Below are 12203 nucleotides of genomic sequence, written 5' to 3'. Positions count from 1 at the left end.
TCAAAGTCTTACTTTTCAGGGTGAAAATTCAAGATCTGGCTTTAATTGGTTGTGCCTAGCACTGCCCCTTGTTGAAGACATTGTTGTGAGATAGGAGACTATCTTCAGGGTGAAAACCTAAGATCTTTTGATCGGGCGACGATGATGCTTGTGCACTGTTCCTTCTTGTAGGTGTCTCTTTTGGAGAGCCTGGAGTTCAGGTGTTGTCTTGGTGGTTGATATACTGTTAATGCTAGAGCTAGAATAATACCGTAGCGGGACTTTTCTTTTCTTTGTTTTTTTTTTTGGTTGTGTGCATCCGTAGTACCAGTAGAGGCTGGGTGTAATTGGTATATTTTAATATTAATATATTCCCTTTATCGAGAAAAATGTATAACTTTCGTGCAATGCAATCAACTCTAATTTTTATTTGGCGAGAAAAGATAGCCTATTTGTTGTGGCACATCTATATAATTTCTGTTAACGTGGATGAGAGTGAACATAGACATTTCTTCGTAAAGAGAAGGTTAAGGATCTGGATAGTGCACTAAAAACCAAAGGAGGCAAATGATATCAACATACTCTCTCCATTCCATAAAATTTGTTTTAACTTTGTTCAAATTTTGATATACATACTCGGATACTCCACTACGGCAGAGCTGGGCGTTGCCGTGCAAGCAAATTGCTTGGCAAAGGGCAAAATCTGCTCGGCAAAGGCTTTGCCGTGCACGCTCGCTCGGCAAAGGCCGCTCGGCAACGTTCTGCCCGGCAAAGGCTACGCTGCCGTGTGCCTCGCCAAAATTGCACGGCAAAGCCTTTGCCGTGCACCAACACTTTGCCGTGCGCCAGCCCGTGTTGCTGTGCGCCAACTTGTTTGCCGTGTGCTACCACTCCTCCCACACGGCAAAGCATGATTTTAAAATTAAAAAAAAAGCACGTCGGAGCAGCCGCGTCGCTTCCGTCGACCGCCGCATCCGCACCGCCAGACGCCACCACCGCTCGGGGCTGCCATGTCCTCGCCGCCGCGCACCAGGTCGCGCCATGCCGCCACACGTCACCACTGCGTGCGGCCGCCGTGTCTAGGCCGCCACCAGGCCGCCGCACGCCAGGCCGCCGCCGGACGTCGACCACCGTGCCAGACCGCCGCGTCCTCGCCGCCGCGCACCAGGCAGCAGGGGCCGCCGTGTCTAGGCCGCCGCACGCCAGGCCGCCGCCGGACGTCGACCACCATGCCGCCGCGTCCTCGCCGACGCGCACCAGGCCGCGCCATGCCTCCGCGTCCTCGCCGCCGTGCACCAGGCCGCGCCATGCCGTCGCGCCATGCCGCCGCGCACCAGGCCGCGCCATGCCGCCGTGCCATGCCGCCGCGTCCTCGCCGCCGAACTTCGACCACCGCGCCATGCCGCCGCGACCTCGCCGTGAAGCAGCTGGCCTCCATGTCCACGGGAAGAGATAAGGCGTGGATTATTTGAGGCTGAGTAGGTGGGCGATAGGAAGAGATAAGGCAGCGTGCTGTCCACAGGAATAGAGAGAGGAAAAGAAAAAGAAAAGGAAGAGAGAGAAGAGAGTAGAGAGCAGAGATGGAGAGATGGGTAAAGAGATCCGGGCCGTTCAACACTGTAAATCAACGGCGCGCAGGCACGATCCGCGGGATTTCGTTTCATCCAATCACGACGCAGAGCTTTTGCTGTGTACTAAACAAGCACATGGCCCATGGTCTTTGCCGTGCAAACCATATGCGCGCTCGGCAAAGGTGTCTTTGCCGAGCGGCTTCACTTTGCCGTGCGCAGTTATTTAACTCTGCCGTGTCATCTGGTTTTGCCGTGTACTTTGCTTCCTCTTTGCCGTGCACATTTCTTTGCCGTGCGTTTAATCATTCTTTGCCGTGCGGTTTTTCTTTGCCGTGCGTTTAGTTATTCTTTGCCGTGCGATCTTTCTTTGCCGTGCGTATTTTTTTGCGTCGGCCGGCAAAGATTTCTTTGCCGTGCGAACCGCGCACGGCAATGTCTCGCCGCACGGCAGCGACGTTTTTTCCCGTAGTGCTCCTTCTGTCCCAGGAAATTTGGTTTAACTTTTTGTTCAAGTTTGGTGTATCTAGACACTAAGTTAAGGCATGCTTCATGTGATGGAGTGAGTACAATAGAAAACAACCATTTAAATTTATCATTTCTCCTATTAGCTGATGATATGGATTTTTTTCGATAAAGGAAGTATATTAATATCAAGATGATACCAGTTACGTCCGATCTTTGCACCAACACGATATAAGATATCGAGGATGCGCACAACCACGATGATTATATGGATGATGACATGTTTCAAAAAAATTCAAAAAATTGACGAAAACATGATGGCAGTCAATGTCTCTACATTTGTACACAAGGAGAAGGCGCCTAAATCTTAATCATTTGTTGACGTGATTATATGAATATGCGAAGGTCATCTAATCTGATATATATAAATCCCCTCTTTACATGGAAATAATGATTCTGTCTGATTATTCCCATCCCTTTTTTGTCCAAAATATATGTCTTTACTGTGGATAAAAGTTGGAGTGTGGTCCTGCTCTAGTTGATGCTCAAAAGAAGAATGGTCCCTAGCCTAAACTAGCCTCCTAGATTTCGACGTTGAAAGGTTTGTAAAGGGACGCGCGGTAGTGTATCCGGTCCAAAATCTGGAAAGCCCAATATCCAAGCAATCTAACATATATTTCAAAGTTCTGCACTCCCATGCTTCAGCCTTAAGGTGCTGCCAAATGTCAACATTAATTCACAAATTGTTCTTGCAAACTTCCGACTTCTAGTTCTTACACTCACCGGATTATAAAGATATATACTGGCATGCTAGCCGCGCTAGTAGTAGCTGCTAACCCATATAGTAGTAGGCGCTACTTATGTCAATGTCAACATAATTCGCTTCTTGCAACTGAGTGTTAGGTCAAGCATATTTTATCCTATCATTTCATGGCAAATACCATGTCGTGTTTTGCCGTGTCGCCCTATATCGATGTCCACTTAGACACTTACGGGTTGGTGGAGGGGAGGTAGTGAAGTGAGGCGGGCGAAGCAGCACAGCTTAGCTAGCGCTGCGCATCGCCATGGTGGTAAAAGGACAGGGACACGCGACAGTGACGCTGCTGTTCGATGGATCCCATCATTTATTCATGAGACGACAGCGTAAATACCCACCACAAGGCTTCACCGCCGGTCGGCTTCCACATCCTAATTCTCCAGCTCGCTCTCGCTATAGCTACCTCTTGCTGCCGCTCTCTACCTGACAGCTCGCTTCCTAGCTAGGGTTCGCTAACGGGAGCTGACGGCGAGCTGGCTGGCTGGCCGGAGAATACGAGCGAGCTCCGCGGCGGCGGGATCTGCTTGCTCGTCGGCCGGGAGCTAAAGGAATTGGACAAAGGTGGTCAATTCTTGAATGAGCCACAGCCTAGCTAGCTTGGTGAGTGTGCTTCCTTAACTCCGGTCATGGTTGTTTGATTTCCTGATTCTTGGTGGTTTTTCTATATTGATTTGGAGATCTCGAAGGTACTGATAGGATTTTGGGGAGTTTTTAATCTGGCGCCTTTTCGTTCGTACGTGGTCCTTGATTAGAATTTCATGCGGCGGATCTGAGATAGATTTGTTAATTCTTCTCACTTTGTATACGAATTCTTTGGAATTGTTGAGTCCCAGGTGGAATTCTTTTCCTTTCCCCCGAGGAAGGGTTCTTGTAACAAAACCCAAGTTGCACCGGATCCCCCAGCCAGATGACCCTTTTCTCGTTCTCTCTAATTTTCGTTTTGAGCACTCTGAAATTCTGAACTTTCAACTTTCAATTGCTCATCTTCTTCGATTTGGTCCGTAACACCAAGCCATTTTTCCTTCTAATTAATTAACTTTGGTTCCAGGAATTTCCTAGGTGATCCAACCCATTATCCATATTATTCAGAGAGAAAGTCTTGTACCTTCAGGTGGCTTCCTCTGTCGTCTAACGTAATTCCCAAAGAGCAACGGTAAACACTCCAGCTAGCTCGTACTTTAGAGGTGACTGGCCCTGATCTGGAGGATTATCATCTAAAGCTAGGCAGCCCAGCACTCAATACAAACCCCCCTCTTCCTGTCCCTGGTTTCAGAGCGGCGTAACTGTGAAAGAACTTGTTACAGCAGCTACTTGCACGACCCAATTCATAACTCTCACTGCAAAACAATCAAGGATGGCGGGCCGGCCGCGCGCTGCCCGCTCATATATTCAACCTCGGAATCATTCCATTGGACAGCGCATGCAACTCGTGCTGCTGCTGCTGCTGCACAACCACAGCTAGCGTCCATGGCCGCCCGCTGCTGCTGCAGTTGAACGCAGCGAACAAAGCTGCCGCGCTCGCCCTCCCCACTGCCCAATGGAACAGTGGCGCTCGTTAGTCCGGAGACCCTGCGCGCCGCTCGGGCACAGTGCTGCTTGATTGGTTCCCGGCGCGTAACACCATTAGTTTTATGACAGTTAAGCTGTCTGCTACCTGCATGCATACGATGTTAACTAACGGATCGACCTAACAATGGTGTTCCAGGCGAAGCTAGCGGACGATCCATCAAGATGAGATGCGCGTCGTCGTCGGAGACCAGTTGAGATGATGAGCGGCAATAACCAGCAGCAGTCGGCGGAGGAGCAGCACGAGCTAGCGCGGAAGCACGCGGCTGCGGTGGCGACGTCGCGGCAATGGTCGTCCCAGACGGAGTCGAGGATCGTGCGCGTGTCCCGGGTCTTCGGCGGCAAGGACCGCCACAGCAAGGTGAAGACCGTCAAGGGACTCCGCGACCGGCGGGTACGGCTGTCGGTGCCGACAGCGATCCAGCTCTACGACCTGCAGGACCGCCTGGGCCTTAACCAGCCCAGCAAGGTCGTTGACTGGCTGCTCAACGCCGCCCGCCACGAGATCGACAAGCTGCCGCCGCTCCAGTTCCCGCCGCATCAGGTCGACCTCATGGACCACATGATGACCTCCTCCTCCATGCCGCTCATGCCGCACGTCGACGACAAGTTTTGCCACTTCGCGGCGGCCGCCGGCGAAGGCGTGAAGCCCGGGGCCGAGGACGTGGGGAGGTTCGGATACCACCGGTTCATGGGGCTCAACAGCAACTCCTTGGGTATTGTCAACGGCGGGATGCCTTACAACTTCACCGGCAGCGAGTCATGGAATAACAACAGCGTGCAGGAGAGTAGCGGCGCAGGCTCGCCGCAGGCCGTCTCGATCGCTGCGGCGGCTCACCACTCGACGTTCCCGTCGTTACTCTCCTTGGCTCCGAGGTCTCATCAGCTGGTGTACTATTCGTCGGAGGCCGATCAGTTCCCAGTAGACGACCTGGGCTCACAAAACTTGTCCTTGAGCTCCGCTAGAGCTTTCCATGATCAGACGGAAAGCTAGCTACTTGGCTCGAATGCTAGATCGATACCCTGCAGAAGAAGGTGCTGGTGCTGATGAATCGCTGGTATAGTTTGCAACTCTTCCATCCACAGGAGTAGGACTTAATAATGCTCTCCCAAAGCACAAGGTAGGTTGACCAAGTGTGTGCGTTGGGTTTTTCAAGCATATACTCTTTTCTATGGGGCAAGCTTACAATTTGCTGGTTAAGAAAATGTTTTATGCTTGAAAATATCCTTAATTTGGCTTTGAAAGTAGAGCAATGCTAGCTGGGCTTGATGAGTGTGTGTGCAAAACAAATTCGTTACTTCTTTATATATACAGGGAAGTAATTGGTGTGTATGGCTTTTGTGTAATAATATTTTGAAAATTTCGAACATTATGTAGCATTTTTTTAATGAAACAATGCATATCTGGGTATTTTGTTGAGTATGTTACTACACATGAGTCCTTGGGGAATAATGGTGTATGAATTTCCCTTTGCCGTAAGATACTAAATATATGCATTCTCTAATAAACAATTTAAGGGTAAACAAAAGGGACATCAAAAGTGCAAAGTAGGTCCCGGAGTCAATCGGCAACATTATTTTAAAATCACGTAAGTTTTGCATGCACGTATAGATGTGAAATATATAAGTGCAAATCTTACATTATTTTAATTAGCGGGCTATATACAAATAGAAATATGCAAATACAAATTAGATCTACTATTTTATGATTTGGATCCGGAAATTAACTTTTTTTGTCTTCACCTTACAATAATGTATATAACATTTTACAGATATATAGAACACTTCTACATGCACATGTGGAAAAATAATTTCAGATTTTTTGAAACATATAAATGTGAATTTTGTATTAGGAACAAATATAGCGCTCCATAAATCCCGGTAGCCAAAATGCCACTCTTCGGTGTGTTTCCCCTATACCATGTGTTCTGCTTAAATATTACTCAAATATTAGAAGAATACATTATCTAAAACAACTTTTTGTTTACGCAACAATCTTAATCAAAAATAGACATCGACCATCTGCATTAATCAATCGTACTTCTTGTTCCTGCCAAGGTTTGGTATAAGCACACAAGAAATACCAAATTACCTAAAGAAAAAGAGAGCTAAAACCATAAACAACACTCACACTATCTAGCTTTGCTCCAAAGTAATCAAATATATACGCCTAATAACTTTCTAAATAGCAAGATTTGGTGCTTTATATATTGAGGATGCTCATAGTCTCAAGTTTGAACCATAGTTGACGAGCCTTTGGGTAATCAAAGGGTATTAATCACCAATTTTCCATGAGGCTTATATTGTCTATTTCTATCAACTCATGCCTCAATTCTATAGTTGATGAAGTACCATATCATCACCTTTGTGGCATCTTCCTTGTTAAGTAAAAATGAAAAACAAGAGAGACGACTTATATTTGATGGCCAACAGAAGTTGTTACATAATTATCCATTGTGCCTGGGAAGTTAACACAAATTCTCATCAGTGATTCCATAATTAAAAAAACATGTGAGACAATAGAAATATTAAGCAATCTACATATAAAACAATGCAATTAGATGAAATGCATACATCACTACATTTCATTTCACTAAAAGAGCACAAACAATCCAACATTATAGCTTCTCGAACAACAATGTACACAACATATGGCGAAAACCTGGCTGAAACTAGCCTATATGCCTATGCTTTTGATATGGCCATCTCCATAAATCTAGGTAAAATCAAAACCACTTGTTACAAGGAAGGATTACATTCATGGGTAATCTTCAAAACTACCAAAGGTGCAGCATGAGACCAAAAGATGAAACCCGGTCATTATGTTGTACAAAGGGGATGAAACACCAGTGACCCCTCACCTGCCTAGTTTGACATTTATATATATGAATTTCAAGAAATAACCAATCATATTATGATGATATTATGCGGACCGCATGTGGGTTTGCAAGCCACTACCAAATGGGTTGATGGTATTTATAGGATATGATTCCCAATCCTAGTATCTCCATGTTGGGTGGCCCTTGGCGAGTTTGAGGTATAGAAGTACCGTACATAGACTAGAGCTAGTAATTAAAGTGAGACACTATCGATAAGGTGTGCATCTCTATTACATGATGCACATGCATTAGGGTTAAAGAATTTTTTCATTCACACTTATGAGCTTAGTAAGGTCTATGAATCAGGGAAGACCCAGAAAAAGTGCATCATGGAAGCCATAATTCGAGCTAGCAAGGCTTCAAATGTTGAAAACTATATAGAGATGAATCAAGGATACTATTCCTCCAGCTCTACCCATGATCATTACAACATTCCTTCGAAGCTATTTTATATAGTCCTTCAAAAAAGGGGGTACAAAATATGAGATGAACTTTGTCGCTTCTTTATTTGCGGTGCATTTCTTTTTTTGTGGGTATAATTATGGTGTACAAAATAATTATGGTGTATTTCATAGAGCCATTTGGCTAGTTTTGGTTAGACTTAGGTGAGGATGGTTGGGTCGATCGAGTAGCAAAGCGGTCACTCCGGAGCCTAGACCATTTTCATGGAAGTTCTGTTTAAGAAACTCAAAATCAGTGTAATGTATATAACCTAACACCATATGATTGGCCTAGCCCTTTCCGGGTTTCCAAACCCGTATTAACCGTAAGCGAATGCCTCATTTTTGTGCTATCTTCCAAAAATGAAACAATTGAATATGTTAAATTATTAGAAATATAATATAATATAATTAAGATTTTTATAAAGATATTTTCCTAACTCAAAAGTAGGCCTCAAGGTGAAGGGTTGTACGCGGCATAGACATAACAAGATGCACACAGCCTAATAGGTGTAGTTGGAAAGTTGGAATCATGGTCGCGCGCTCCCTCTCTCCCCCGTGATATCATCCAGCGTCACCCCACCACCACCGTACCACTGGGGCACTGACACAGCAAATAAAACAACAAAATGAGACACGATGAAGCATTGTTGGAGTAGACCCACATCAACGCCTGCACTACTAGCTAACAACATTCATGCTATGTTTGGCACTTTACAAATAGTAACATGCCTATGGCAGCCAAAGATGTTCAGAAAAGGCACGAGCTCTGTTAGCTACTCATGCACGCGTGTATGGTTTAATTACTTGGCCGTACAGCACTCAAATAAGTAGATGCATTCCAAATAGTGCACTCTGTACTGTTTACTACTCCCTCCGCGTTACATAATTTTTTGTCGTGGTTTCAGTTCAAACTTGAACTAAAACATGACAAGAATTACGGAACAGATGGTGTAACTAACTACTACACTCAGATTGGTACATATGCTTGAAGACGTACTGAGGGTCTGTTTAGTGCAAAAGATCTTCAAAAGAATCTTGTAGGATTCCTACCCATATGAACTTCTCCTATAGAGGCCATTTGATTCAAATGATTGAACTCTCATTTGAACTCTCTATTTCTATAGATTTCTTTCCTAATACCACAGTTTCATAGGATTTCTAGCAATAGGTTAGACCACTAGCTAGGAAAATTTTCTGTATGTCTATCACAACTATGAAATGTACTCAATCTCTATAAAAATTTGCTGCATTTTTTCTATTGCACAACCAAACGACTTCTACAACTAATTCCTATGCTTTTTGTTATTCCTGTAGGATTTCACATGCCATAACATACAGTTTCTGCGTTTTTTTCTTCTTTTCCCGTGCTTCAAAAACCCTTTGAATCAAACAGGTCCTGAGTGTGTGTCATCTTGCTTATTCCACCACGAAGGAGACAGGGTATTCATGCTCATGCAAGTCGCCATCTCATCCTATATATGTGGGCGAGCAAATCCAGCTAGCATTTGCCCTCTCTACTTTTGGCAAAGCTGGACACGGCAAATATCGATCCTAAAGTGACGTTTCTTTTGTTCACTGATATAGATACTCATGAATATATCATATGCTCCACTGCTAGTCTACCCATATGAGAAAAGATACCGAGAACAAGCTAGCTAGGGAAAACATTTGCTGCTAAGATACCTTCCGAACATCTCCATCTGTCTACCATAGACAAGACATGTATGTCTGCAAAGAGAAAGCACATTCAGCCATGCACACACACTCACATATGAACAGATCTTGGACATTTGCATTGATGGTCATGGTTACGGGCAGGGAGACGATCCAAGAGGGAGCCAGAGAGCAAAAGCATCCAGCTGCCAAGAGAGGAGTGGGGTTGATGAGTAGTAAAAGACCAGTGGGGCTAGCAAGCAAGCATAGCAGCTCAGCTGGGGTTGGGCCTTTGGAGGAGGGTGAGAGGGGAGCCCCCAGGATTAAAGCGACCCTGCTGGCTGCATAGGCCTGTAGCTAGCTAGGGTTTTGCATGCATGCAGCCAGCAGATGTACCATCCATATCTTTTGCTATGGACCAATATATACCCTCTCACATGACACCAATGGTCCCCTTGAGGTTGAGACTACACAGGTGTAGTGCATATGCTGTCCGACCTGTTCCCATTATGCTAAGCTAAGCTACACTGTCTATGGTACCTTTCTCAGCTCGTATCTTTGCCCTATCTCTACCTTTTCCATAAGTTAACTTGGAGTAGCAACAAGCTACTCCTAATATACACTTAGGTTGTTCATGCTGCAAAAGTTGTGCCTATGCGAGTTCCATCTACAGATCCACGATCCTAAGTATACTAGCTAGCGGCTATAGCTAATTGCTACTAGATAGTACTACCTCCTATCTAATCAAATCGACGCTAATAGCATCTCCAACAAACGCCCAAAAATTTGGGGCGCTAAAACTTGTTTACAACGCCCCTTTAGCTGTTTTTGGGCGCACGGCAGTGTCGAGCTTTTCCAGGCACGCTAAAATATAGAGCGTTGTAAATAGCGCTTAGATTTGCAGCAAACAGGTCCCTGACTTTTATAAAGAAGACCATACAAAAAATTTAAGAAAAGCAATCGGGTCCCAAATTAGCACAAGAGCTCGCCAGCTCCCGCCGTCGTCCCTCGCGAAGCTCGTCGTGGAGGAGCTCCCCTACGCTGGCCCGATGGCTGCCCTTCCCCGCCCCTGTCGTGCTCGCCCGCTCCCGTCCCCGCCCTTGCCGAGCTCGCCCGCTCCTGTCCCCGCCCCTACCGTGGTCGCCTGCTCCCGTCACAAAGCTCGTTGTGGCCCGCCGGACGGTCGTCTGCGCCAGCCAGAAAAGCTCACGAACAGGACTTGCCAAAGGAGGCGCGAGGCCAGGGACAGAGAGGGGCGTCTCCGACGGATAGGGACGGTGCCGGAGGCGGTGGCGGCCAGCGAGATGGTACCGCGGCTCCGGGCGGGTGAAACTTTCGATGACGGTTGAGCCTTCAAGCGTGGACAGATTTTTATAGCGTGCGTTGCAGCTTTTTTGCGCCCTGTATAATTTTTACAGCGCCTAGCGTCTGTTGGAGCATCATTTTTGCTCCTCGCACCCAAAAAATAGTTATTTTACAGTGTGCGGCGTTATACTTGGAGATGCTCTAACTTTGCAGTTCAGGAAAGCAACCCATATAACTTATAATTTCTGAAATCTCAAGGCTTGGAAATAGCTTTGGGAACAAAGTGTAGTCCCCCATTGGTACTTGAGAGAGAGTTAGAGTGGTTTGGGGTGCTATTCTCTAGTTATTGTAAGTGAGTAAGAAGAGGAGTCCTTGCACACTCCTCTTCTGCCACCTGCCATGTACGTGCGTCGTGTTTCGTGACTCGAGTTCGAAACGGATTTTGAGGAAACTTAATTTTTTGCTTGGTGCACTAACTGAGTTAGATACGCGTCAACGACGCGTGGCGGTTCGGTCGGCGCTCATGTCCCAGAGTATACCACGAGACGAAAGACATTTTTTAGATATGGGAGCATCGCCCCAACCTCTGCATCAATAGATGCACACGGCTTTCTTTATTTAACCAAAAACATTCCGTATCACACTCAGGGAAAAGCTAAGATCGACACATGAATCAACCAAAGAAAAATGCAACACAAAGATAGCCTAGCCATTTGCTAATCTATTAATGTGTCGCCATCTAGTAGCCCGGAAAAAGACATAACAGATCTACAACTCACCACTCTTCTCTATCTTTCTCTAACGTCCAATTCTTTTGTTGTGTTTTTCTCTAGTCTTTCTCATCCCAGCGACTGCGTGCACGTCCGTCCGGGAGAGCAGGCCTCTGAAACCCTGTTCGTTGAGATCCCACACCAGGAGACGAGCGATAAGAATTTTGGGGAGCTCATCGGCGTGACTGCTCGCTACTACTCGTGTTCTTCCTCACTGGTTCGTCTGCTTTCTCGACATATCCAGCGTCTCCGATAATACCATAGACGACATCAACAATGACCATGGTGATGCTGCATATGATAATATGGAGAAGACAAAATTGTTTCCTCCTCATCTAAAACCTTGCGATGCTACTTATTCCATATTCAGATCTGTTGCATGTGCTTACTCTAATGTGATGGTTAAGTATGCTAGTGCTTCTGTAATATTCAGCTTCGGATGTCTCTATACATATAATGTGTCTAGATAGATCTAAATCAGAGACAATTAATATGAAATGAAGGGAGTAGTATTTATATGGTTACGTGGAATTACATGCTCCATACTCAATACTTCTTCTCACGTTTAGGCTAGTGTTTTTTTTTACCCACCGACCTTATATACATACATTGTTGGATTTTCTTAGAGCTTAGGGAGGCCTCAATTCTTTTTTAATATTGTGTTGGCTAAGAACTAAACCAAAGATCTTCTAGCTCTTAGAGCATCTTCGGCCACATCCCCAAAGCGGTCTCCAAAGGGATTTGGGGCGCGCCGGACA

At 45.8% G+C, this 12203-nt stretch overlaps 1 protein-coding gene across 2 annotated transcripts; it reads left to right on the top strand.

Annotated features, from left to right (window-relative positions):
- Positions 1-3158: 3158 nt before the first annotated feature.
- LOC124664153 lies at positions 3159-5823 on the top strand. Of its 2 annotated transcripts, XM_047201736.1 has the most exons (3): positions 3159-3429; positions 3878-3982; positions 4535-5823. In XM_047201736.1, the coding sequence occupies exon 3, from the start codon at positions 4595-4597 to the stop codon at positions 5387-5389; it is 795 nt and encodes a 264-aa protein (XP_047057692.1). In that variant the 5' UTR covers positions 3159-3429; positions 3878-3982; positions 4535-4594; the 3' UTR covers positions 5390-5823. The 2 variants fall into 2 exon arrangements, with proteins under 2 accessions (XP_047057692.1, XP_047057691.1); XM_047201735.1 differs by lacking the exon at positions 3878-3982.
- Positions 5824-12203: the final 6380 nt, after the last annotated feature.

This window comes from Lolium rigidum, chromosome 6 (genome assembly GCF_022539505.1).
Source record: "Lolium rigidum isolate FL_2022 chromosome 6, APGP_CSIRO_Lrig_0.1, whole genome shotgun sequence".
In the NCBI taxonomy this organism is placed as follows: domain Eukaryota; kingdom Viridiplantae; phylum Streptophyta; class Magnoliopsida; order Poales; family Poaceae; genus Lolium; species Lolium rigidum.
Note: the sequence above shows the minus strand (reverse complement) of the source record. Positions and strands in the feature narration are given on the sequence as shown.